Source organism: Camellia sinensis, chromosome 13 (assembly GCF_055761805.1).
Source record: "Camellia sinensis isolate YWXY chromosome 13, ASM5576180v1, whole genome shotgun sequence".
Lineage (NCBI taxonomy): Eukaryota > Viridiplantae > Streptophyta > Magnoliopsida > Ericales > Theaceae > Camellia > Camellia sinensis.
Genome location: NC_138973.1, coordinates 58,430,249 through 58,457,765, shown reverse-complemented (window position 1 = coordinate 58,457,765; position 27,517 = coordinate 58,430,249). Strand labels below are relative to the sequence as shown.

The following is a 27,517-nucleotide window of genomic DNA, read 5'->3' as shown; positions in this document are numbered from 1 at the left end:
CCTCTCTCACTTTATTAATATTCAAGGTCTATCACTGCCAACCTCTCCCTCTCCAAGCTTGCCTTGACCTCCTCCTCTTCACCTCCGGTGATCTCAGGCCATTGAAGTGCCCGCCATCTTCCCGGACTACCTCTAACCACACCTCTCACCCACACACACACACACACATATATATATAGAATCACTGAACCAACACAAACAAAACAGAATCAACAACCAACACAAACAAAACAGAATCACGGAATCAGATTTACGATAATCATATATATATAGAGAAAGAGAGAGAGAGAGAGGCAGAGAGAGAGAGAGAGAGGTAGATCCAAACTTTTCTGCCTTCTCTCAATGTCTTGATCTCCGCATATGCAATGCCTTGATCTGCACAAATGAAAATCAACAACCAAATCAACAGAGAGACCCTTGAAATCAAGAGATAGAGAGAGCTTTGAAATCTAAATCGAAATCGCCGAGATGTCATTCTGAGATATCACGGAGCTGAAGCAGATTTTGAAGGATTCGATTGGTTTTTTTGAGATTGTAGACGGCAGTGCTCAAAATCGAACTTTGAAATCTCAATCGCTCTGAGAAACTACAAGATTGAAACCATACGGATGCAGATAGGTTGGCTCTGAGAAATTTCGAAATCGCAATCGCTCTGAAGAAGAATCGAGAGAGAGCAAGAGAGTGAGAGATTTGAGTGAGTGATAGATTTGAACTAGACGGCGGTGGGTTTTGAAAATAAAGGTTTAGAGAGACAAAATAGGGTTTGGAGGGAGATTGGATTTGGAGGCGTTTCAAAGTGTCTTCTATTCATAAAACGGGGTCGTTTTGATTCATATCAAATACGGCATTTAAAAAACGCTGTTAATTATTAGAAAAAGTGATGTTTATTAAAACGCGGTTAATTAAATGCCAGTAAATCCCTAATTTCCCGTAGTAATCTCTACTGAAGATTCTTATGCCTATGGATAAATTAGTGGCATGGTCATCAACATGACATGTGACATAAATGCATAGGAACAGGACCATCTCTTCTTGTTATTGTGAGTGTAATGGTGTGTTAAAATTAATGTATTATTGATTGATATATTGTTATGTTTACAATGATTCCTATATATAGAAGAGAAGAATAGGTAGTAGGTGGAGTAGGTGAAGTGGTAGGTTTTGGTACATTTTAACAGCCCCCCGCAAACTCAAGGGGGATAGGAACTAACCAACTTGAGTTTGGAGAGAGTAACAAAAAATAAGAAAATAGACTAATACATAAAATAAAAAAGGATAGGAGACACTGTATGGTCGTGTCAGACCGTTGAAGAAGACTGTATGGTTATGGCAGACCGATGTAGAAGACACTGGCTCGTGTCGGACCGATGTAGAAGACAGTTTACGGAGTCTTGCTGGACCCTTGTAGAAACTAACCGGAATCAATGTCGGGACAGTTTACAGAGTCTTGTCGGACCCATGAAGGAGCTAACCGGAATCAATGTCGGGACAGTTTACAGAGTCTTGTCGGACCCTTAAAAAGTCGCACCCTCAAAAGGTGTGCCCAATCTATCAAAAGGCGTGCCATCAAAAGGCGTACCCAATTCATAAAAAGGTGTGCCATCAAAAGGCGTGCCCAATCCATAAAAAGGAGTGCCAGATATGATGGCGAGGCACGTGAGTGCCTTGGCTGGCGCGCCCATTTGTCGTCTGGCGTCAAGTGGCGCGCGATACGCGTGGCTACCTTGGCTATTTAACCAAGACGGAGGCTGAGGCTGAGGCAGAAGCTGAGACAGAAAAACTGAGAGAAACCTCTGAAAAATTCTTCATTTTGCTGAGAAAGATACTCTGTAACACTCTGTTGCCCAGAAAAATGGCTTCGTCTTCCCGCGGTCTGCTCACTCTCTTTCCCGACCTCAACGAGTCAACAAGAGAGATAACTGGTGCGGTGGCACTGGAACCTCAACCAAGCGCCCCGGAGTTTGCTCCGTTGAACTTTCCTATGCGGTCTGTGGAGCAAAGAATGGCAGTGCAGTCAGATGTGGAGGCCAATCAGTATACATTGAAGTCATGTGTGGAAACCATGACTGCGGTTACAAATTTGTCGAATCGGCTGCAGAGTAGGACAAATGAGGTGCAGCAGTTAAACGCCCAGCTGGCTCTGCTCCAACGCATGTATAAGGATGCGCGAGCAGAGATAAGTGTGCTAAAGGCGAAAAATAAGGAGCTGAAGCGGAAGGCCACCGTGATGTTCCGATTTGGAGGGCCGCCATATGCTACAGTGGAGGAGCAGGGAGTAGTGATCGTGCCCAGTGGAGCGGGAAACACGGAGGCAAAACCGGCAAGGGTCGCCCAGGACGGAGGCAAGAAGAAAAGACCGGCGGCAGAGTAGAGAAAAATAATGTGAAAGAAAAATAAAGAAAGAAATAATAAAAATATATTTGAAAGCAAAAAAGAAAGATGGGAAAAATAAAGAAAGTGGTTTGGAGAAAATAAATAAAAATAATGGAGTTGGAAATCAAACGGAGGAGAGATGATGATGTTTTGTTTTTTTTTTTTTTAATATAATATAATAAAAAGAGATATATATATATATATATATAAATAAAATAACGAAAGTGGGGAACAAGGAGTGCACCAATAAGCTTTATAATAATAAAAAAAAAAGTTTGGGCGGTGGATGCAAAGTGAGGAGAGAGAGTGTTGGGTTATGTGGGTGGAGAATAAAGAAAAGAATCATACAGCTGTGTGTGTATGGCAGTCCTCCTTTTTTTTTTTTTTTTAGAGACAAAACTGAAATTCAGTCCACCAATTTAGAAAACCAGCCACCATATTGATCTACCCCACGTGCTAATCGGCTCAAGTTTAAAACCAAAACAATAAATAACCTCGTGGAGGCACTAGCAACTGTGGGCCCATGTGTTTGAAAATACATACATAATATATAAATATAAGAAACTCATATATATATATAACAAACCAGCCCATGTGCATAAACTTTGAACCACGCTGTCAATCATATCAAAACTTAACCTAAATTTTGAGTTTCCCTCCATGCTACTAGCATGTGCCGAACCAAAAAAAAAACTGCACAAGTACCAAACAACCCCTCCTGCAGTAGCCAGCTCTACAAAGACTTGAATGGTACACTCAACCAAACCTCAAAACCAGCCCACGGTTTACTACGAAACCACCCAAACATGGTATCAGAGGCTCTGATACCATGTTAAAATTAATGTATTATTGATTGATATATTGTTATGTTTACAATGATTCCTATATATAGAAGAGAAGAATAGGTAGTAGGTGGAGTAGGTGAAGTGGAGTAGGTGAAGTGGTAGGTTTTGGTACATTTTAACATGGTGCATACCCTTTCGGATATTGATTTTGTATATTCATTGGTTGTTTTGAATCATTAATTAATCCCGTATTCCAAGTGTGATATACAATGTTTTGAAACTTGGATAATTATACATTAATATCAAACAGTGACATTATAATTTCATCATAAATATGTTGATAATTATGCCTTAATAAACTATAGCTATTAAATTACAAAAATATATACTTATATTATCAATTTATTTTTAATTTAAGATTTTGAATAATATGCATCGTCATTTTATAGAAAGTTGTAATGATTTTTAATAAAGTTGGAACAATAATAAATAATATATACCTTTATAGATATAGTAAGTGTAGTGTGTAGTTTAGTGGTCTTGGGCTAAGCCTTTCCCAATAGAAATGGAAATTCAAGTCTCCAACATGACAAAAATTTTAAGTGAATGCATTGTGAACGGCCACTGGTTCTTGTGGTTTAACTGATTGCAGGTTCAAACGGTTTATCTAAGAATCACCGATTCTTGAAAATGTCTAGTTTTAATGGTCTATCTGAACTGGAACTTAGACTGGTCGATGGTTTAACCGGCTGGTACAGTCCAGTCTGGTTTCAAAGACATTCGTGATATGTATATTTTCTCAAAATATCTTTTGCTTCCTCTGTTTTGAATGTGCGTTCATAAATGATAATTGTATTATTCCACTTTTAAAGTCCTTAAAGAGGTGGCATATTTGAGCAAATTTCTTTTCCAAAAGTCCATATTGGGATCAGTATGGTTAGGTTTTTGTTTTCAGATCCATGCAAATTTGGTGTTTCCTTTTATCTTTTCAAATACTTGTCATTTATACACCTCTTTTCTTGCGTTTCTCCTTTATGCAGTCACTTGACACTCACATGGAATCACATGATTTCTTCACGGTCAACCCTCAAACCGAGACACAAACAAACAACCCATTGCCGGACGCTCCTGCTTTGGATGAATAGTGTGAATCAATGGATTATAAAAATATGTACTTATGGTATTGTGATCTATATTTGTCCAAATCTTAATTAGGCGTTCAAAACTTCTTAATTAGGCGTTCAATACTTCTCGAATAGATCCAATCTGAATCCGATCTATTTACTGGCCTAATTACACCATTCAAATTCATATGTTGATCTACACATTTGTTCTTTAAGTAGCACATTTAGGACATTACTTCATAACTTTTTAGGATGTTTACACATGTAGAAACTTTGAAAAAGGGGCAATCATCTATGTGTTTATTTAATTTATTTTAGGAAGTCTTACAAGAAAATAGGTTTGTAGAAACCTTATTGTCAATCCCAATTAGCATTACATGCACAGATATAACTCAGATACCCAGTTCCACAAAACAGGGAGTAACAGAATAGAGCACAACAGAACAGAGACACATACAACCTTCAATCCACCATAGCTTTCATTTCTTATAGATGTCGTGGAAGCAGGTCTCTCCTGTTCCCGACATGTCCCATTTGTTGCCTCCATTCTCGCGGAAGATAACCAATGATTCTCTGATAAACCCAGTTCCACACCATTTGGAATCGGTGGCGAATCATTGCCAACTTGCTTGCCAAAAACAGGGCATACAATAGATAGAACACACTGCTGGCACATAAATTTTAAACCAAATTTATGTTTAAATTTCAAATACAGTCAATCACACACATAGAGCCTACGATAAGATTGTTGTAGGCAATCACTTCCCAAAATGATTAACTTGCTCCGTTGAAGTGTATAAATAAAACAATGTCGTATCTTAACGACGTTATTCAAGATGCTCAAATGACACGTGGAGCCTACGAAAGTTGACACCTGTAGAGCCTACAGCAAGGACACCACACAGGATGAAACCCCAAAGATCAATCCGGTTAATCAGATATATGATTAATCAGATGGTGCTATTATTCAAAATTCAAATAGGCGCTATCATTCAATTTGAAATTCAAAATGAAGATGAAGCGTTCCTATCACCTGATGGCCCTCCATAAATATGAGGACCATCACACAAGACCGGGGGATCAGAAAATCAGAAGTGGAAAAGAAGAGAGAGAGAGAGAAAGAAATTGAGAGCTAAACAAATCGTTACAACAAAGAAGAAGAGAAGCCTAGAGAACTCAAGAGCCTACGCTAATGGCGATGAATAGGTAAAGGGTTCCAAACCCAAACTGTATTTTGTATTCGAGGGTTCAAAACCCATAACAATCTAAATAAAAATTTCTTTTTTTTTTTAAATTGTCTTTTGTTGTTTATTTTGTTCTTCACTAATCGGAGGTTTCATTTGTATAAAATGTGTAATTAACGATCTAAAATACAGATCGGAAATAAGAACCTGCTATTCAAATAATTAACACTGTTCAGTCCAAAAACTAAACAGTGGATATTTGTAACATAAATTTTGAAATGTGTTTAAACACTTCATGTTTTAAAATTTGTGTCTACAAATTCTGGCACGCCCAGTGGGACAAAATTTCTCCTCCCATCTTTTGAAGAACAAAAAAAATATATATATATATATATATATAGGTGAAACTTACTGACGTATTCTTTTGTTATAGGAATGCTGAAGCAACTGTTAGGAGACAAACCTACATTCCAGTGATTCTGAAATCGCCAAGGTTGGAGATAACACCCATCACCCAAGGGGCTCCGGAGCGAATGCTCTTGGCTGTCCCAAAGGTAGAGCCAACGAAATCCTGGAAAGATGCACTTCTTTCCCCTGCCACCCAAGGGGCTCCGGAGCGAAAGCTCTTGGCTGTCCCGAAGGTAACTGGTGTGACGAAGAAAGTCACACTTCTCCAGAAAGCTGAAAGTTTGAGAAAGATTACTGAAGATTATGTGAAAGCGTCAAAACAGTACGCAATTGTGAGGGCCACAGCCCGAACGAAGAACTTTCTAATTCAGGCAAATGAGGCTAATCAGTTTGCAACTGCGACTTTTGTTGCAACTTCAACGGGGGCAACAAAAAATGTTGTGGTCCAACTACTCAAAAGGGTAGAAGACTCCATTAAAATGGTGGAGTTTGCCCAGAAGAAAGCTTCTGTTGAAAACATGGCCATCATTAGGGCCATTGGGAGGAGGGTAATGACCCAAACTTCTGTTGATGGAAAAAAGGCCCCTGTTGTTGAAAAAACAGTTGATGCCTATAAACCGATAGTTCTGTTCAGAGCACAAAATCGGTCAAACCAAATCTCAGTCAACTCTCAAGAGCCAAAGGAACACCCGTCGGCTCAACAGGGTTCAAATAAGGAACACCCGTTGGCCCGACAGAATAAGGAACACCCGTTGGCCCAACAGAATAAGAAACACCCGTTGGCCCAACGGGATTTGAATCAACATCAATTGACCCACTCTAAAAATGTAGGGACTGTTTTGAAAATTCATGAGGAATTTGCAAAGGCACAAACGGTTCCTTCTATGCCCTTAGGGGCTCGACTTGATATGTCATCCGGTCCAGTTTCGAAAAGACAAAGGCGAAGAAGAAATAAGGCCTTAAAGAAATTGGAACTAAGAACAGTGGCAACAAATGTTATAGGAGCTATTGAAAGGGCTCTCTCGAAAGATGAACCTCAAAAACAAATTGAAAGCCCTGTCTTTTTCGAGAAATCCAAGGTGGAGGAGGGTAAGCAACCCTTGGGAAATATTTCTACTTTGGTTGAACTATCTATGGAGGGAATAAGAAAAGGGCCTGTAACAAGGTCCATAACCCGTCAGGCTCAAAACAGAGCATCGCAGTTAGATGCTTCAAATATGAGTAATGTTGTGGGAGTTGATAATCCTTTATATGAACAAGATGATTCTATCTCGTTTGTTTCAACGAATATTGGAAACAATGAATTGAAAGATATCAACAAAGTCGCAGTTATGATGACTGAGGTTGAGAAAGAAGGTGAAAATTCGCAGGTCCAACAAGACCAAGGTCTCAAGGAAAAAGTGGTGGCCCTACAGGAACAACTCGAGAGAAGAGAACGGGAAATGGCTGCTATGTTGGAACAAATGCAACAATTACAGGCCCAAATGACAGGACCAGGAAGTGCACCCAAACAGATGACACAACCTGTTGTGGGGACATCCGTAGGCATACAAAGCACACTAGCCCCAGGGGGCAATGGTCCTTGTTACTCCGATCTAACCAGTGGTGGTATGAATCCATTGCTCATGGCCATGATTGATGATATGGTGAGGAGACAAGTAAAGAAAGTCAAAGAAAAAGATGATGAGAACTTTCGAATAATTACAAAACCTTACCCAGCATGGGTAGATGCTGTTCCATTCCCTTCTGGTTTTTCCCAACCAGATTTCAAAATGTTTGATTGAACAGGAGATCCAAGACAACATGTGGCTCATTTTCTTTCAAGGTGCGGGCCAATAGCCCAGAATGAGGCCCTGTGTTTGCAACTATTTGTTCAATCACTTGAAAGTTCTGCGTTTACTTGGTATGCTAACCTTCCTGAGGGATCAATCCTAAATTGGGATTCCATGGTGAAGGAGTTCCTTAAACAGTTCTGCAACACACAAAGGCGGGTTGGAGTACCAGAACTGATTGAGACCAAGCAACGTGACAATGAGTCTGTTACAGATTTCATTGCAAGATGGCGAGCTTTGACATTTGCTTGTCCTCAAAAGTTTACGCAATTAGAGTTAATTCGGATGTGCCTTAACAACTTCCGACATGAGCTCTCTACGGCTCTTATGGCTCAAACTTTTGAAGGATTCAATGATCTATGCACTAAAGCTCATGATATGGAGTTGCATCTAGCTAAACGAAGGAGGCCTAGGGCTGTTGAAAGGGTTGAGTCCTCGACTGCAGCTACAATCGAAACCAGAAAGAAGGGCCCCGTTGTAGTAGGGGCTAAAAAGCCCAAGGAATTTAAAAAGGTGACTATGAAAGAGAGGTTGGAGAAAAAATATTCTTTCATGGATGATCTGGTCGAAGACCTATTTGAAGATCTGTTGGAGCAAAAGTTGATTGCTCTCCCTGAGGTGAAAAGACCACATGAGGTAGGAAAGACCAATGATCCAAAGTATTGCCCCTACCATCGTTTGATTAGTCATCCGATAAAAGAGTGCTTTGTTCTGAAAGATAAAATTCAAGAACTTTTGGACTCTAAGATCATTGAGCTCCCTCCTCAAGAGAAAGCATCTGCTAACCCAATCACTATTGACAATGATAATGAAGGTGAATGGGTTGTTTATCAGTCAAAAAGCATGAAGAAAAAACAAAATGCCACAGTGAAAGTTAGAAGTGTGGTTGATTCAACAACACAAGGGCCAAAAGTTTCCAAAAAGCAAAAACCAAAAGTTTCTAGGAAACAGAAAAAAGCCAGAGTAAATAAGAGAAAAGGAAAAAAGAACCCAAAGAAGGAAAATGGGGAGAAATTGGTCCCTGATGAGCAGTTAGAGCAAGATCCTCTTGTCCCAGTTACATTGGAGGAATTTCTACCTTCAAAATTTCAATCTGTGGAGTTGCAGACATACTTTGATAAAAGAAGGAAGGAAAAGTTTACTTTGGCCCCTTGTCTAACCATCATTGTTTTGAGTGATGACGAGGAAGATGAGGGTGAAGTTGGTTCAAAAGTTAGGGAAGGAGATTGCATTACATCTCCTATTTGCATACCTGACTCACCAGAGTATACACAAACTTCTCCAGAATACACACCAGCCTCACCAGAGTATACACCAGCTTCTCCGGAAAACACAACAGAAGCTTTTTCTCCAAAATATTCGCCAGTACCACCAATGTACTATCAAAGCACTCTAGAATATGTAAGGGGGGCAGAACAAGGAGACATCGGGTGTAGATCCGACTCTGAGCTTGTGAAAAAGGCGAAAAAATGACTACACTTCAAGGATGATAAGGTGAATAGCGGGTGTATGTCGGATGATGAAGTATGGAAGCATTCAAGTAAACAAGCAAAGTCATCTCAAGTTGAGGATCCTAATGAAGATTGGGAACTTGACTTTTCGCCTGATGGTTCACCATACACATCCCCAGCTAGGACATACGATGGAGAAAGTGTATCAAGTGACCACTTTGACTTTCCTTGTAATGTCATCACTGTGGATGTAAATTTTGAAGAGCGAGAAATACATATCATTCGCAATCCAGGTGATGATGAGAAAGCAAAAATTGAAGCTAGAAGGGAAACGGAACATCAGGCAAAAGTAACAGTCTCTTTGAAAGATGAGGGTTTTGAAGCCCATCAAAATTTGAGTATTGAAAGAAATCAAATTTCTGGACACCCTTTCCCTAATTGGGTCGAATGGGTTCAGTTCCCACGAGGATATGCAGTACCTCGTTTTCCTTTATATAATGGGACGGGTGGTCCAAGGCGCCATTTGGTTCATTTCCTTGCACAATGTGGAAATACAGTAAAAAGCCAGGCGTTACTTCTACGGCAGTTCGTTCTTTCTTTGGAAAGATGGGCAGCAGATTGGTACTTCAGCCTGCCACCTAATTCAATCCCAGATTGGGACACCATGGCTGATCGATTCTATAGGACATTTTATAAACCATGGCCAATAGAAATTGAGATGTCAGAACATTTGGATAACGAAGGTACATCTTCTCAAACATATGATTTCATAGAAGGCACAATTGAGGAGAAGATTGAAACTACCCTTGACCTTCGAGAGATGGGCACTTATCGCCCAAGGGATTTGTTCCCTTTATGGGTAGAGCAAACACCATTTCTCAAACATATGATTTCATAGAAGGCACAATTGAGGAGAAGATTGAAACTGCCCTTGACCTTCGAGAGATGGGCACTTGTCGCCCAAGGGATTTGTTCCCTTTATGGGTAGAGCAAACACCATTTCCTGAAGGATACGAACTTCCAAATTTTGTCCTATATGAGGGGTATGGAGATCCTAAAAAACATATTAGGCGTTTTTTGAAACAGTGTGGGGAAACAGCTCAAAATGAAGCACTTTGCCTAAAACAATTCCCCCTTTCCTTAGAGGGGATCGCCTTTGACTGGTATTGCTCCCTCGATGGAGTCGTGGTGCCTAGTTGGGAGGCCATGAAGAATGGTTTTGAAGAATCTCAATGCTTTTATAGGCGTGACTCCCGGTACCTACGAAATGGGAGAAGAATGCAGCTTCAGGAAGATGGAGAAGTGACTGATGATGATGATCACCCTGCAGCTGGACCAGTTAACATGGTCCAAATAAGTGAGGGAACAAAAGAAGTTGAGGTCAACGGAAAGGCGGTTGCTGAAGTATGCCAGACTTACTTGACCTACCGGAGGAAATTACGAAATCCTCAAGACCCTCAAATGTCAGAAGTTCCACAGGTTTTGCTGGAGGAGGAGCAAGTGAAATATGATGTGCTAGCTCATCTAAAGAAAATTCCAGCATTGTTGAGTGTATATGATGCACTGAAAATGTCTCCAGAGCTTCGAAAGTCTCTAATATATGCCCTGTCCAAGCCAGAGGATTTCCACAAAGAAATCGAGAGTAGAAATCAAGAGAAGGCAACTACATGCATGGCTATGGTAACCTTTGGTGACAAAGACATGTGTGCTGAAATGACAGACCATAATCGGCCTTTGTTTATCACTGGACTTATCCATGATGTGAAAATTTCTCGAATTCTCGTTGATGGAGGATCTGCGGTGAACCTTCTGCCTCGGAGGGCCTTAAATTTATTAGGGGTTCGAATTTCACAACTTCGCCCAAGTCGTTTGGTCATTCAAGGATTTAATCAGAATGAGCAACGCCTAATGGGGAAGATTGAATTGCGAATCAAGTTTGGGGATATTGAAGAAAGCACTGAGTTCTTGGTCATTGATGTAGACACCTCTTACAATGCTTTGCTTGGGAGACCATGGATGCATAATCATCATGCAGTGCCATCAACTTATCACCAATGTATTAAGTACCCGTTGCCTTCACCTAAAAAAGAGGGGACAATTGTGGCTGACAATGATCCATTTGGAGAAGTAGAGGCTCACTATGCTGATGCTCGCTTCTATACAAAGACTTCACAAAGAAAGGGAAAAGATGTGAAGAAGTCTGAAGATACTCCGAATGTCAAAGACGCTCTAGAGTCTATTCCAGTTTCAACAAAAAGAACTTTTCGATATGTGCCAAAGTCCGAAAGGAAATTGGGGGAAAAGGCTCTAGCCCTAATAAATCCAATTTTGGATCTCAAGGGTGAGTTCACGTTGCCATTAAGGAAGACAGAATGCACTTATGTGGAGAAATATAATAAAATTGTGGTCCCTTCTAAAGGAAAAGGGTCGAAACCCATCATATTCCACTCACTTGGAGATGTTGAATAGAAAGTAAAAGTTGAACAAATGCTAGAAGAAAACATCTCGAGTTTTGAGAAGCCTACCTACAGTGCAGAAATCACACAGATGTTGGTAAAAGTTGGTTTAGATCTTGAAAAAATACTAGGAACAATGACACCCTTTGACTTTGCATTAATACTTTCACAGAGGCAGGCTATCCAGCAAGGCGGTATTATCACCCCTAGGACAGAGGGGTTAGGCTATCAGGGGAATGAGGAAAAATTTCCAGTAAACATGACTATCACTCAAGATGTGTTGGAAGATGTTGACCAAGATGAAGCTCAACCTGCACCAACAGAATTTGAAGCAGGAGGCCAAGCCACCGTGGATGACCTTTGTGAAATAAATCTGGGTGATGAAGGAGAAAACAAACCAACCTTCATTAGTGCAAATTTAAAGGAAGAAGAAGCTCGGCAATATATTTCCTTTTTAAGGGAGTATCGTGACATATTTGCATGGAACTATAGTGAGATGCCTGGTCTTAATCCAGAGATTACAGTCCATAAGCTTGCAATTCACCCTGAGAAACAGCCAATTAAACAGCCTCAGAGGCGAACTCGACCAGAGCTTACAGCCCAAATTGAAGCCGAAGTCGACAAGATTATTAATACAGGATTCATCAAAGAAGTCAAATATCCAACCTGGCTAGCAAACATAGTGCCAGTCAAGAAAAAGAATGGTCAAATCAGGGTTTGCATTGATTTCCGTGATCTCAATGAGGCTTGTCCTAAAGATGACTTTCCTTTGCCCATCATTGAACTTCTTGTAGATGCAACTACTGGGTATGAAACCCTGTCTTTTATGGATGGATACTCAGGATACAATCAAATCCGAATGGCACCTAAAGATGAAGAAATGACTGCATTCAGGACTCCGAGAGGAGTCTTTTGCTATAAGGTAATGCCTTTTGGCCTGAAAAATGCTGGGGCCACGTATCAAAGGGTGATGACTGTAATTTTTGGTGATATGCTATGCTCCATGACACCATCGAATGCTATGTTGATGATCTTGTCGTCAAGACAAAGGAAAAGGAAAACCATGTGGAAGATTTGAGAAAAATCTTCGAACGTTTGAGGAGGTACAAACTCAAGATGAACCCACTAAAATGTGCATTTGGAGTTTCATCAGGAAAATTTCTTGGGTTTGTGGTTCAAAACAAAGGGATTGAAATTGACCCTACCAAGATTAAAGCTATTGTCGAAATGCATCCTCCACGAAATTTAAGGGAATTAAAGGGGCTACAAGGGAGATTGGCCTATATCAGAAGATTTATTTCTAACTTGGCTGATCGATGTTTGCCGTTCTCAAGATTGATGAAAAAGGGTGTTCCATTTGAATGGGATCAGCAATGCCAAAATGTTTTTAATAGTATTAAGGAGTATCTTTTGAAGCCTCCAGTACTTATGAGCCTAATAAAAGGAAAACCACTTTTATTGTACATAACAGCCTTGGATGGTTCGTTAGGGGCATTGTTGGCACAACATAATGAGCATGGGAAAGAAAATGCCTTGTATTACTTGAGTCGTACTTTGGTTGGGGCAGAGGTCAATTACTCCCCTATCGAAAAGACATGTCTTGCCTTGGTGTTTGCCTTGCAAAAACTAAAGCACTATGTCTTGGAACACGAAGTCAAGTTGATATCAAGAGCAGACCCCTTGAAATATATACTTTCACGGCCCATACTTTCAGGGAAAATTGCAAAGTGGGCTGTAATTCTCCAACAATTCGCAATTGAATATGTTCCCCAAAGAGCTGTAAAGGGGCAGGCTCTAGCAGATTTTTTGGCAGCACATCCTATACCTGATGACTCACCTCTAGTAACTGATTTACCAGATGAAGAGGTTATGCAAGTAGAAATTCAGAAAGGATGGGAGATGTATTTTGATGGAGCTTCAAGGAGTGCAGATGGCAAAAAGCAAGAAAATCCTAAAAACAATAAAGTTGGAATTGGAATTGTGTTTGTGACTCCAGACAATGCTATAATCACCCATTCTTTCGCCTTAAGTGAAGGATGCTCCAATAATGAGGCAGAATATGAAGCTGTAATTGCTGGATTAGAATTGGCATTACAAATTCCTATTGAAGAACTCTCAATTTATGGAGATTCGGAACTGGTGGTAAAACAACTCCGTGGAGAATACATTGTTAAGAAAACAAGTCTCATCCCGTATCATGAAAGGGCTGATCAATTGCTTTCGCAATTCAAAAAAACACATATTTTTCATGTGAAGAGAAGAACAAATGCTCGAGCTGATTCACTTGCAAGTTTGGCTGCATCACTCACCCTACCAGATAGCAAAACAATTACTATCACGGTAGGTGAAAGAAGGGTGTTACAACCTTTAAAAGAGGTTTCCGACTTGGTTCCAATCTTGGTTGTCACCACAAAAGGAGAAAACGAGGAGGATTGGCGGGAACCATTCATAGCTTACCTCCAACATGGTAGGCTACCTGAAGATAAAGTAAAAAGAATTGAAGTGAGACGCAGGGCTACCAAATTCGTCCTGTGGAAAGATGGAACGTTATACAAAAGGTCTTTGGATGGAATGTTCATGCGGTGTATAGCCAAGGAGCGTATTCAAGAGGTAATGGCAGAAATACATGCAGGTGTATGTGGGGCACACCAAAGTGGTCCTAAATTACACATGCAGCTAAAACGGTTGGGATACTATTGGCCGACTATGATTGCAGATTGCGTAAATTATGCTCGAAGATGCCAAGTCTGCCAATTCCATGGGAACTTTCTCCACCAACCCCCAGAGCCTTTACATTTAACAACTTGTTCTTGGCCATTTGCAGCATGGGGCATGGACATTATTGGTCCTTTTGTACCTCCGTCTTCAGCAGGATATCGATACATTCTAGCTGCAACTGACTATTTCTCAAAATGGGCAGAGGCCGTGGCTTTAAAGGATATAAAAAGCACAGTTGTCTCCGAGTTCATCCGAACCCATATCATTTACAGGTTCGGGATTCCAGAAAGTATCATCATGGATAATGGACAGCCGTTCAGGAGTGATGCTTTGAACAAGTTATTTGCCAAGTACAAAATCAAAAACAACCATTCATCAAGATATCATGCACCTGCCAATGGTTTGGCAGAAGCTTTCAACAAGACATTGTGCAAAATTCTCAAGAAGATGGTGGATAAGAACAAAAAAGCTTGGCATGAGAAGTTACAAGAAGCTTTGTGGGCTTATCGGACTTCGCACAGAACTCCTACTCAAGCAACCCCTTATTCGTTGGTCTTTGGAGGAGAAGCAGTGTTACCACTTGAGGTTCAAATACCATCATTGCGAGTGGCAATACAAGAGTCCTTAACTGAAGATGAAAGCGCAAGAGTGAGGTTGGCTGAGCTCGAGACCCTAGATGAAAGAAGGTTGTATGCTCAACAGAATTTGGAGATCTATCAACAAAGGATGGCAAATGTGTTCAATAAAAGGGTGAGGCTTCGCTCCTTTAAAAAGGGAGACTTGGTACTAATGGTTAGAACACCCATAGTAGTCTCACGAAGAACCAAAGGAAAGCTTGAACCCAAATGGGAAGGACCTTATGTGATTGAGAAGGTTTATTCTAATGGGGCCTATTTGTTGATAACGATGGATGGTGACAGAATCATTCCCCCAACCAATGCAAGGTTCTTGAAGAGATATTACCCTTAAGAAAGCTTGCTAGGTTGAAAACCCGAAAGGGCGGCCTAGGCAAGAGTTAGGGTAAAAAAAAAAAAAAAAAAAAAAAAAAGCCTACTAGGTTGAAAATCTGAAAGGGCGGCCTAGGCAAAAGTTAGGGCAAAAAAAAAAAAAAAAAAACCACCAACGGTATTGTATGTGGTTAAACTGCTAAAATACCTCACCGAAATCTAAGGTGGTAAAACATTGGATACTCCTGGCCCGCAAGAGTATAAACTGTACACGGCCAAACAAAAGTCAAATACCACCAACGGTATTGTATGTGGTTAAACTGCTAAAATACCTCACCGAAATCTAAGGTGATAAAACATTGGATACTCCTGGCCTGCAAGAGTATAAACTGTGTACGGCCAAAATAAGACAAATAAATGTATTGTATTGAGAAATTTCATATAACAAGTAAATCTTTTGTGTACGGCTAAAATAAGACAAATCAATGTATTGTATTGAGAAATTTCGAATAACAAATAAATCCATCACTGAGCGAAATTTCATAAATACATTATGTTCGGATGAATAAAAAATAATAAAAGTGCATTCATTCATTAAGAGAAGCCTTAGCCCTTTCAAAAGCACGTTCCACAACACTATGTTGTCCATTCTTCTTCTTGTGTTGGCTCAAAACATTCAGAGCAGTTTGCACGTCTTCTTCTGATTTAGAAACACTCTCGGAAGCTTGTGCAAAATCACACATAAAGGATGCATGTTCCGCTTGGGTGGATGACAATTCCTCTTCAAGTTGTTTGAGTAACTCTTTGGTTTGAATAATCCTTTGATTAAGACCCGCAATCTGCTCATCCGACTTGATAATTGAAGCAGACAACTGTTCATGTTCGCCAGAAACTTTGTCAAAATGAAGCTTCTTCTCACAATATTGGGCCTCAAATTCTGCAGTAGACAAGTTTGAAGAGTCAGGAAGTTGGGTTTTCAAAGCAAAGCACCCAAGAAATATCTTCACCTTCTCATAAAAGGAGATGAAGTCTACACCCAAACTCTTTAAAATCATGAAAACGTTGTTTGCTACAGCAATCATGCCATTAACATCCGTCATTGATTGGAGAGAAATAGTAAGACCTTTCTGAATATGGGTGGCTGCTTCGTTAGAGGAAGTTCCCAAAAGAAGGCCAGATGAAGCAAAGGGTGCTTCAAGTTTGTCAAATAATTTGTTAACCCCATTTGCTTCAAGTAAGTCTGCAAGAATTTGGGCTTCTTCCGAGGTATCAGAATTAATTTCGTCTGTCTCTTCCAATGTGTCAGAAGTACTTTCTGTGCAAATAGAAAGAGATACTCAATGAAAACATAGAAGGTAAAAACAATATATATATATATATATATATATATGAATGAATGAAGTATACCTTGGTGTACAGCTGGAAGAGACTTAGGTGGAGGAGGAGACAAGTTGTGATTCCCACAAGTGGACCATGGATTTTGCAATGTGGCATGATCTACAGAGAAAAGAATTCCTTGAGTATCTATGCATGATGAAATAAAATAAGGTACAAAGAATAAATAAGAATACCCTTAAAGGTAGCTAATGGCATATGCGAGGCAGCTGGGGAAGTCCGAGGCGCAGTGCCTAAGAAAATGAAAGGTATTAAAAAAAAAAAAAAAAAAAGAGAAAAGAGAGCTATACCTTTCTCCAATAGCTTGGATGGCTCGTTCGAAGGAGAAGAAAAAGCTACACTCGCGGAGGGCAATTTACTCATCTTAGTCGGTGTGCCATCCAAAAGAGGGGTGCAGTCATAAAACTCATCTTCACTCTCATTACTTCCATTGAGAGAACAATCAAAAGATTTGGTAGGAGAAGGGATTTCAACACTCTTAATGCGAATACGACCCAAGGCAGTTAATTCATACCCATCTCCCTCAAAGAGTTCTTGAATCATATTCTCATCTTTATCTTCAAGAAAAGAGTACAAGTATGTGCGAAATTGATCCATTGGGGTTTTGGTCGCTACTGTGGGTTGGGAAGTTCATGTACAATCACTGATAGACATAGTCTCTGGAAAAAGCTTTGCGAGACTAGAAAATTGGGGACCAGAATCTGCTTGCTCAAAGCTAAATCTCATTTTAAATTGAGAATTACACATATCCTCGAAAAGATGAAGGAGATCTGAAGCCGAGTAACTAGATCGAGAAGGAGCAATAAGTGGTCGACTATTATCCATTCTCTGAAGTGATGATGCTTCCAGAGCAATAGGAGAAGATGATGACCTAGCTCTAGAGTAAGGAGGATTTTTCGTCTTTCGGTCTTTAATTGACATATCTAGTTTTCTCTTGCGTGAAGATTTCGACTGGGAATGAGTAACATATTGAAGCATGGTAAAGGAAGTTCCCAACCACCAATTGGCATAAGGCATGGTTACGTGAGAAGTAGATCGGGAGCCTGGTAACTCCAATGAGACTTTTGTACCGCAGCGTAGCATATGGCGCCAGTTGTAATAAAATTTAGCCCACTCAGAGGGTTGCCGACAAGATACATTAAGCGGTGTAGGGCACGCTTGAGCAAACCCAAATTGACGACCGAATCGGTTAGGGGAGTACGGTTCAGAAATGAAATTAAATCCCATTTTAAAAGTTAAAACCCCTTGCCTCAAAGATATAAGATAGCCAAGATGGAAAGATGATATCCTTTCAGAGTCGACCAAAATGCCTGAAGGTTCACTTTCATGGGTAAGAGCCCTAAACTGACACTCCGTACGATAAGTTAGGAGAGAGTCCACAAATGGAAATTTATCATTAAAAAACTGGGCTGCCGATTGGTTTCCAATAAACCCAAGATATGGCATGAAATGAATATCACGAATGGACAAATCAACTGAGGATCCCCATGAGAGTAAGTCTTGACAAAATATAGTGAAATCCATCCAAAAAAATAATGTAAAGGACCTTGAATATTTTCCTTCCCAGGTGAAGATGATGATGCCATTTTACCAAGAGAATGATAGAGGTATGCAAGGACGGGGATGACCAGGCTAAATAAGGTTCCACCTGCCATTTTGGTGGCTACATGAAAGGTCGTCGGACGAATTTCCCCAGAAGAGTGAGGGAAAACAAATCCGCTAAGCTAGCTCGCCAAAAAACCGGAAAGATACACATCATCAGGAATTCTATCCTTTCGTTGAAACCCACTGATCGAAATTGGGGATTCGTCAATGAATTTAAAAGTCCAGTGGTTAAACTTCTTGGATTGAACAGAGCTGGCATAAATGTTGAAAAGCCCACGGCACGCCTTGGATGTCTGGGACGAATATAAAATGTCATTGGATGGGGTAAACTCTTCATAAAACTCACCACGAATGGGGAGCCCGCTAATGCGATGAAGGTCCCATAAAGAGATCCCAAGTTCGCCATAAATGGTGTGGAAAGTGTTAGTATCGGGTGACCACCGCTCTAAGAATCCTTTGAGCAAGGAGACATTCCTAGCATATGCAAATTGGGATACATAGATTGCAGCATAAATCCCACATTTCTTCAAAATAGGGGCAAATGTGGAAAGAACATCATTCAACCAAAAAATCCATATGGGGGATTGCAAATGGGTAGAAATGCCACGGACATTAAAGGAATTATCCCACTTCAGTTTTTCATGCTTCATTCTCTTGAGAAGAGTATTAAATTCAGAGCAGTCAAGGTCCTCAGAAAATGGACGAAGGATTGAGACAGGGAATGAACCAATTGATTTTGAGTGCCCTTTCTCGAGAATCTCACAGCAGTTTCGAATTCCTGTATAAACCAAGTCTTCGGAAGCCGTATGTAAAGGGATGTAGGGGTCCAACTCGATGGGTGACAATAAAGCAGTGATAGGTTTGTGCCGAATTATTTTCGGACCAGATTTATCCAGTACATCCCTCTCGTCACGTCGAAGATATTCAAGGGTCTTGTCCATGCTTCCTAAATAAAAATATATATATATATATATATATAAAATAAAATAAAATAAAAAATGGTTAGTGAAGGCAAAATTTCATAATATAAAGAGCCCCTTGGCCAAGGACTCAATTCATTGGGGTGATGGACACGTTCACTGCCAAGGACTCAATCCGTTGGGGTGACAGACACGTTCACTGCCAAGGACTCAATCCGTTGGGGTGACGGACACGTTCACTGCCAAGGACCCAATCCGTTGGGGTGAAGGACACGTTCACTGCCAAGGACTCAATCCGTTGGGGTGATGGACACGTTCACTGCGAAGGACCCAAGCCGTTGGGGTGATGGACACGTTCACTGCCAAAGACCCAAGCCGTTGGGGTGATGGACACAATCACTGCCAAGGACTCAAGCTGTTGGGGTGACGGACACAATCACTGCCAAGAACTCAAGCCGTTGGGGTGACGGACACAATCACTGCCAAGAACTCAAGCAGTTGGGGTGACGGACACAATCACTGCCAAGAACTCAAGCAGTTGGGGTGACGGACACAATCACTGCCAAGAACTCAAGCAGTTGGGGTGACGGACACAATCACTGCCAAGGTTTCAAGCCGTTGGGGGTGACGGACACATTCACTGCCAAGGTTTCAAGCCGTTGGGGTGACGGACACATTCACTGCCAAGGACTCAAGCCGTTGGGGTGACGGACACATTCACTGCCAATGATTCAAGCCGTTGGGGTGAAAGGACACAATCACTGCCAAGAACTCAAGTCGTTGGGGTGACGGACACAATCACTGCCAAGGTTTCAAGCCGTTGGGGTGACGGGCACATTCACTGCCAAGGATTTAAGCCGTTGGGATGAAAGGACACAATCACTGCCAAGGATTCAAGCCATTGGGGTGAAAGGACACAATCACTGCCAAGGATTCAAGCCATTGGGGTGAAAGGACACAATCACTGCCAAGGATTCAAGCCACTTATTGCCATTAGGCTAGAAGGGGCAATGATACCTGCAAACAAACTCTGACGCCTTGCGTGTTGCCTGCAAAAGAGGGGAAAAGGTGTAAAATAATTGCCAAAAAAAAAAAATCGTAATTCGTACAATTAAAATTCACTTGCACGAATCACGAGGGGGCAGGCTTTGATTAGATTAGATTTAGATTTAAATTAGATTTAAAAAAAAAAAAAAAAGAAAGTCTGTGGCTTTGATTAGATTAGATTTAGATTTAAATTAGATTTAAAAAAAAAAAAAAGTCTATTTATATTTTTATGGCTTTGATTAGATTAGATTTAGATTAGATTTAAAAAAAAAGAAAAAAAAGAAAACAAAAAAAGAGAAAAAAAACAAAGTGCCAGATTAGATTTAGATTAGATTTAGATTAGATTAAAAAAAGCCAGGCGTTACCTTTAAAAAAAAAAAAGAAGAAGTCTGTGGCTTTGATTAGATTAGATTTAGATTTAAATTAGATTTATAAGAAAAAAAAAAAAAGTCTGTTTATATTTTTATGGCTTTGATTAGATTTAGATTAGATTTAAAAAAAAAAAGAAAACAAAAAGAAAACAAAAAAAGAGAAAAAAAACAAAGTGCCAGATTAGATTTAGATTAGATTAAAATAAAAAAAAAAGTCTATTTATATTTTTCTGGCTTTAATTAGATTAGATTTAGATTAGATTAAAAAAAAAAAAAAAAGGGTCTGTTAATATATATATATATATTTTAACAAAATCTGCTGCTATAAAAAGGGTAGCAGGAAAAGTCTTTGGGCTCATGGCTAAAAAATAAAATAAAATAAAAAAAATAAAAAAATCCAAGGACACAATCTTGATCATAACATGACTCCAGCGGCTGATTAAAAGTTTGGTAACTCCAATGAGGCTTGTCCTATTTAGATAAAGAAAAGTCATCCAAATAGTCTACGAAAAGATGGTGAAGGAAGTTCAAAACTTTTGGGATAAAAAAAAATATTCTGAACTTATCATCATTGACCAGAATCTGCTCTCTCAATTTATGTCTGCTCTACAAATGGTAATGCCAATTAGGTAGCAGTACCCAGTTTCAATCTTCGCCAGTCTTTGTATAAAAAAATATAAAACTTTCAATTTCAAAAAAAAAAAAAAATGCTAATAAACAAATATATGCTGTTAAAAAAGAGAAGCAACAAATAGGGAATTATACCGGATTAAAAGGAATTTGAAGGATTTCTTTTGGTGCCTTCTTTAAAGTGCAAGAAGAACAGCTTTTGTTGAAAAAAAAAAAAAAAAAAAAAAAAGTTGCTGGAAATTTTCTGGAAGAAAAAAAAAAATCTGCTGAAAAAAAATCTGTAGGGAAAAAAAGGGCTGCAGGGAAAAAATATCTAAAAAGGTGAAATATAAAGGAAAAGTCTTGCTTAAGAAAAGAGGTAGTGGTCTCCTAAAATACTTCAAAGAAGCAAGAGTTTATGTAGGATTTGAAATACTAAGTAAGAGTTTGTATAGGATTAGAAATCTTACCAATGCCAATCCCAAACTCCTAAAATATATATATATATATATATATATATATATATATGTTGTAAAAAAAAAATCCTAAAAATAACAAGTGGCAAGTTGAAGGCCCACAAAAAAAAAAAAAAAGAGAAAAAAAAAAAAAAGAAAAGAGAAGGCCCAATTAAAAAAATAGTGGCCTAGAAAAGAAAAGGCCCAATTAAAATGAAAAGTCCATGATGGTCTAGAAAAATCCATGATGACCTAGAAAAAATCTGCTGTAAAAAATGGTGGCAAGTTGGAGGTCCACAAAAGAAAAGGCCCGATTTAAAGACAAACTCCTAAAATATATATTTATATATATATCTGCTGTAAAAAAAAATCCTAAAAATAATAAGTGGCAAGTTGGAGGCCCACAAAAGAAAAGGGCCCATTAAAAAATGGTGGCCTAGAAAATGAAAAGTCCATGATGGTCTAGAAAAATCCATGATGGCCTAGAAAACAATCTACTGCAAAAAAAAAAAAAAAAAAAAAATGGCAAATTGGAGGCCCACAAAGGGAAATGTCCAATTAAATCTTGGACCTTACTCATGACCCTTTAGAAAAAAAAAAAAAAAAGGGCTAGGGACGAAAGCAAAGAAATAATCCCATCCAAGACCTAAAGATCATCCACATAAAAGTGCCAAATTGTCGTGACTCGCACAGTTAAGAAAATTCACTTGTGCAAGTCACGAGGGGCATTTGTCGGCACATAAATTTTAAACCAAATTTATGTTTAAATTTTAAATACAGTCAATCACACACATAGAGCCTACGATAAGATTGTTGTAGGCAATCACTTCCCAAAATGATTAACTTGCTCCGTTGAAGTGTATAAATAAAACAACGTCGTATCTTAACGACGTTATTCAAGATGCTCAAATGACACGTGGAGCCTACGAAAGTTGACACCTGTAGAGCCTACAGCAAGGACACCACACAGGATGAAACCCCAAAGATCAATCCGGTTAATCAGATATATGATTAATCAGATGGTGCTATTATTCAAAATTCAAATAGGCGCTATCATTCAATTTGAAATTCAAAATGAAGATGAAGCGTTCCTATCACCTGATGGCCCTCCATAAATATGAGGACCATCACACAAGACCGGGGGATCAGAAAATCAGAAGTGGAAAAGAAGAGAGAGAGAGAGAAAGAAATTGAGAGCTAAACAAATTGTTACAACAAAGAAGAAGAGAAGCCTAGAGAACTCAAGAGCCTACGCTAATGGCGATGAATAGGTAAAGGGTTCCAAACCCAAACTGTATTTTGTATTCGAGGGTTCAAAACCCATAACAATCTCAATAAAAATTTCTTTTTTTTTTAAATTGTCTTTTGTTGTTTATTTTGTTCTTCACTAATCGGAGGTTTCATTTGTATAAAATGTGTAATTAACGATCTAAAATACAGATCGGAAATAAGAACCTGCTATTCAAATAATCAACACTGTTTAGTCCAAAAACTAAACAGTGGATATTTGTAACATAAATTTTGAAATGTGTTTAAACACTTCATGTTTTAAAATTTGTGTCTACACACACGTCTCCCATTACTTGGGAAAATGATGGAAGTCAGAGACACCGAAGAAACCGAACTAAGCACTATCATTCCACGGCGAATTACACGGGAATAGGCCGGTAATCGGAATTCAGCTTCGTAGGCGAAGCAATACAAGATCAGACTAACAGTGGTGACCCAGATGGCCTTTTGGTATGTTTCGAATGAAGAAACATTTTGTCCTTGAAATTTCAGTTGGATGAAGGCGAGGAGCATCTGAGTGAAGACGGTGAGGATGGCGTGGTGGGAAGTGGGTGGCGGCCGAAGGTGAGGGTGGGAGAGGAAGATGCTCTTCGAGTTCACAAATAAGACGTTGATGTTGTTGTTGTTGTTCATGTCTTGGATTTAAGGCCCTGTTGGGTTGATTATGATCTGCAAAAGATGGATAAGAATGAGTTAGAACACAGTGAGAAATAGGCAAAATCGAATGTATAGAGTATTGAGATAAGAAAGAAGGGAATGGAATGGTTACGAGGCTACCAAGCTTTGATTTTCAATGCTTGAGGCGTTTGTGGCTTTTATACTACTTTGCTAGGAGTTGGCTCAACACATTAAGATCCTCTACACTTTTTTTGTTTTTTTTTGTTTTTTTGGTAATTAAGCCCCCAAAAGAAATTATTCTTTCTTTCCTTTTTCTTGCATTGCCCAACGAAAATGACTGATTCCGGGTGTACTTGCAATCGGTGAAATGCAATCTCTGAAATGAGAACATGAACTCCACCATCAATGAATCTCAAACCTTTATAATAAAAGCAAATGGCTACAATTCAGTGTGGCCTCGACTCGAGCATACCCCATGTGTCCTCATCAGCTCTATACTCTCTGCAATTGTTGACTGCGCAGTTCCAACAAAACCAAGTGAAGCGCAGCTGCAAACAGCTTCCTCAATGTATAGAAGCATATCAGGTAAATATGGAGGACGACAATTTTTCTTCATTCTATCAAGACTCTCTGAAAGAAACCCAAACTTCATCTCTTTTGCAGACGCTGCAAGATTCTTTGCAGTTCTTGTCACTAGCTCATCTTTTTCTCTCAGAACATGAAGCTTGAAGGCATCTGAATCTCTTGATAAGTCCTCGAAGTAACTTCCAGTCCAATTACCTTGTGGAAGATCAGTCATCACAAAAATATGAATTGGGAGAGGACCTTCGTGTCTTAAAGATTCTATCTTTTGTTGTAAACCCAGAAAAGTAGTCTTCCAGTGGTTCTTGAACTGCCCATCCGACTTGATAATTTTCTTTTCGTTTATTACCTTTGGTCCCTTAAATGTCAGCAAGTCATCATTATGTATTTATTATTTTTTATGTGATATGTTCCTGTTTGCTTACCCCTCATTGACATAATTTTTGATTGTGCTTTAAAATACGCTAGAGGGTTGATCAGTAACTATGACATAATTGTCCCACTCCTCTGTCATATATGTTAAAATTTACCATCACCTACCACTAATTTACCATCACCTACCACCACCTACTCCTCACCTACTCCTCACCTACTACACTCACCCTCTCCTATATAATGAGCCACTCACCATTTGTAATAAATACACAATATCAATAGATCAATCAATAATACATACATTTTAAAATGGTATCAGAGCCTTAAGATTTAGGCCTATACTCCTTTCTTTCCGGCGGGCAGCCGGCCGACAACCTTGCCTTCGCTGCCCGCTGGAATTTTTCTACACATACCCATCTCAGTCTCATCAGTGGAAGAATTCATCAAGAGCTACTACTACCTCACAAGTTCCGTCTTCGTTAGCCTCATCAACCACATCATCTTCAAAAAAAAAAAAAAACCTTACCCAACAGCAGCAGCAGGCTAGAACCCAGCAACTTCCATCTCCAAGGGTGGTGGTGCCAGTGGAAGTGCGAGGACATCGACCTCCACTTCACAACCTGGCAATAAACCCACCGCCCAACCTTCTTCATTGTCTTCTCAGCAGCCCAAGAACTCCACATCAGTGCCAAGCCGGAAATCATCTCCGGTTGATGTCAGAAGTGTTCCATCAATACTTGGCCACCCCCATATTACCTCTTCAAGCCTTGGAACAACGTCTCAAATACAACAACAGTTGCTCAAACAGATGGTGCAGCAACAACAGCTATTCTTCTCTGCTCCATACCTGCAAACTAAAGGCCCTCATTCCAGATCCGCTTGACTCGGTGCTTCCTCGTCTCGCCGGCCTCCTCCGATTTTAACAACTCCGGTGAGGTTGGGAGCAGAGAGGCCTCCGGTTCCGGCGGCGGTCTATCTCGGCTGTGTACGAGACAGTCACTGGTCTTGGACCCAGAACAATGCAAACAAAATACCAAAAACAAACAAAGACCCAGATCCGAATCAGGCTGTTCTCTCTCTCCTTTCTTCACTTTTCCAACCCATGTGCACCTTTCTTTTATTATTATTATTATTTTTTTTTTCACCACCTTTAGTTGCTGCTTTATCGATTAATTAAATTATTGGATCCATGTCATTCTTACATCTGACAGTATTATCATACGCCACACCCACTCCATTTCTTTATGTTTTTCTTTTATTTCCTTCTTTCCACCCACTCTTGTTCCCCACTCATAGTTTTTTATATTTATTTTATTCCCTCTTTTGACAAGGACACGAACCACACACTGTTTTGCACACCCATCACCTTCTCTCCCTTATTTTATTTTTTATTACTTTAACCTTCCGAAATTTTTCTTCACCTTTATCCCCCACTTCCTTTTATTTCTTATTATTATTCTTCTTTTCCACCAAAAAAAACAACGACGCAGATGCACTGCACACCAAACTCAACGTCCTTTTATTCATCTCAGGGGATCCACCCCGATCACACTTTTACATCAAAAAAAAAACAAACAAACAAACAACCTCATCCACAGGCGGGATTTTTTCTTCTCTACTCTGCCGCCGGTCTTTTCTTCTTGCCTCCATCCTGGGCGGCCCTTGCCGGTGTTGCCTCCGTGTTTCCCACTCCACTGGGCATGATCACTACTCCTTGCTCCTCCACTGCAGCATATGGCGGCCCTCCAAATCGGAACATCACGGTGGCCTTCCGCTTCAGCTCCTTGTTTTCCGCCTTTAGCACACTTATCTCTGCTCGCGCATCCTTATACATGCGTTGGAGCAGAGCCAGCTGGGAGTTTAACTGTTGCACCTCATTTGTCCTGCTCTGCAGCCGGTGCGACAAGTTTGTGACCGCAGTCATGGTTTCCACACATGACTTCAGAGTATACTGATTGGCCTCAATATCAGTTTGCACCGCCATTTTTTGCTCCACCGACCGCATCGGAAAGTTCAACGGAGCAAACACAGAGGTGTTTGGTTGAGGTTCACTGGCCACCGCACCAGTTCTCTCTCTTGTTGACTCATTGAGGTCGGGAAAGAGAGTGAGCAGCCCACGGGAAGACAAAGCCATTTTCTAGGCAACAGAGTGTTACAGCGTATTACAGAGTTTCTTTCTCAGCAAAGGAAGAATTTTTCAGAGGTTTCTCTCAGTTTTTTCTGTCTCAGCTTCTGCCTCAGCCTCAGCCTCCGTCTTGGTTAAATAGCCGAGGCAGCCACGCGTATCACGCGCCACTTGACGCCAGACGACAAACGGGCGCGCCAGCCAAGGCCCTCACGTGCCTCGCCATCATATCTGGCACGCCTTTTTATGGATTGGGCACGCCTTTTGATGGTACGCCTTTTGAAAGATTGGGCACACCTTTTGAGGGTGCGACTTTTTAGGGGTCCGACAAGACTCTGTAAACTGTCCCGACATTGATTCCGGTTAGCTCCTTTATGGGTCCGACAAGACTCTGTAAACTGTCCCGACATTGATTCCGGTTAGTTTCTACAAGGGTCCAGCAAGACTCTGTAAACTGTCACAACAACTGTCACAACATTGTCTGCTACAACGGTCCGACATGACCCCATAAACTGTCTTATACATCGGTCTGACACCGCCATCCAGTGTCCTCTACACCGTTATGACACCACCATACAGTGTCCTCTACAACGTTATGACACCCCCATACAGTGTCCTCTACAACGTTATGACACCACCATCCAGTGTCTTCACCAATGGTCTGACACGACCATACAGTGTCTCCTATCCTCTTTTATTTTTATGTATTTTCTTGTTTTGTTACTCTCTCCAAACTCAAGTTGGTTAGTTTCTATCCTCCTTGAGTTTGCGGGGGCTGTTAAAATTTACCATCACCTACCACCAATTTACCATCACCTACCACCACCTACTCCTCACCTACTACACT

At 40.1% G+C, this 27,517-nt stretch overlaps 1 protein-coding gene and 1 pseudogene across 2 annotated transcripts in view; one reads left to right on the top strand and one right to left on the bottom strand.

The window, feature by feature from the left end:
* LOC114300176 (inactive poly [ADP-ribose] polymerase RCD1-like) overlaps window positions 1–27,517 on the top strand; it is a 60,409-nt pseudogene that overhangs the window by 26,893 nt on the left and 5,999 nt on the right. The window lies entirely within an intron of this gene.
* Window positions 15,750–17,682, bottom strand: LOC145806549 (uncharacterized). Its single transcript, XM_082903843.1, has 4 exons — window positions 16,964–17,682; window positions 16,850–16,906; window positions 16,686–16,775; window positions 15,750–16,593 (listed from the first exon to the last, which is right to left on the bottom strand). Exons 1-4 carry the CDS (start codon window positions 17,268–17,270, stop codon window positions 15,866–15,868), a joined length of 1,182 nt encoding a protein of 393 aa, XP_082759969.1. The 5' UTR covers window positions 17,271–17,682; the 3' UTR covers window positions 15,750–15,865.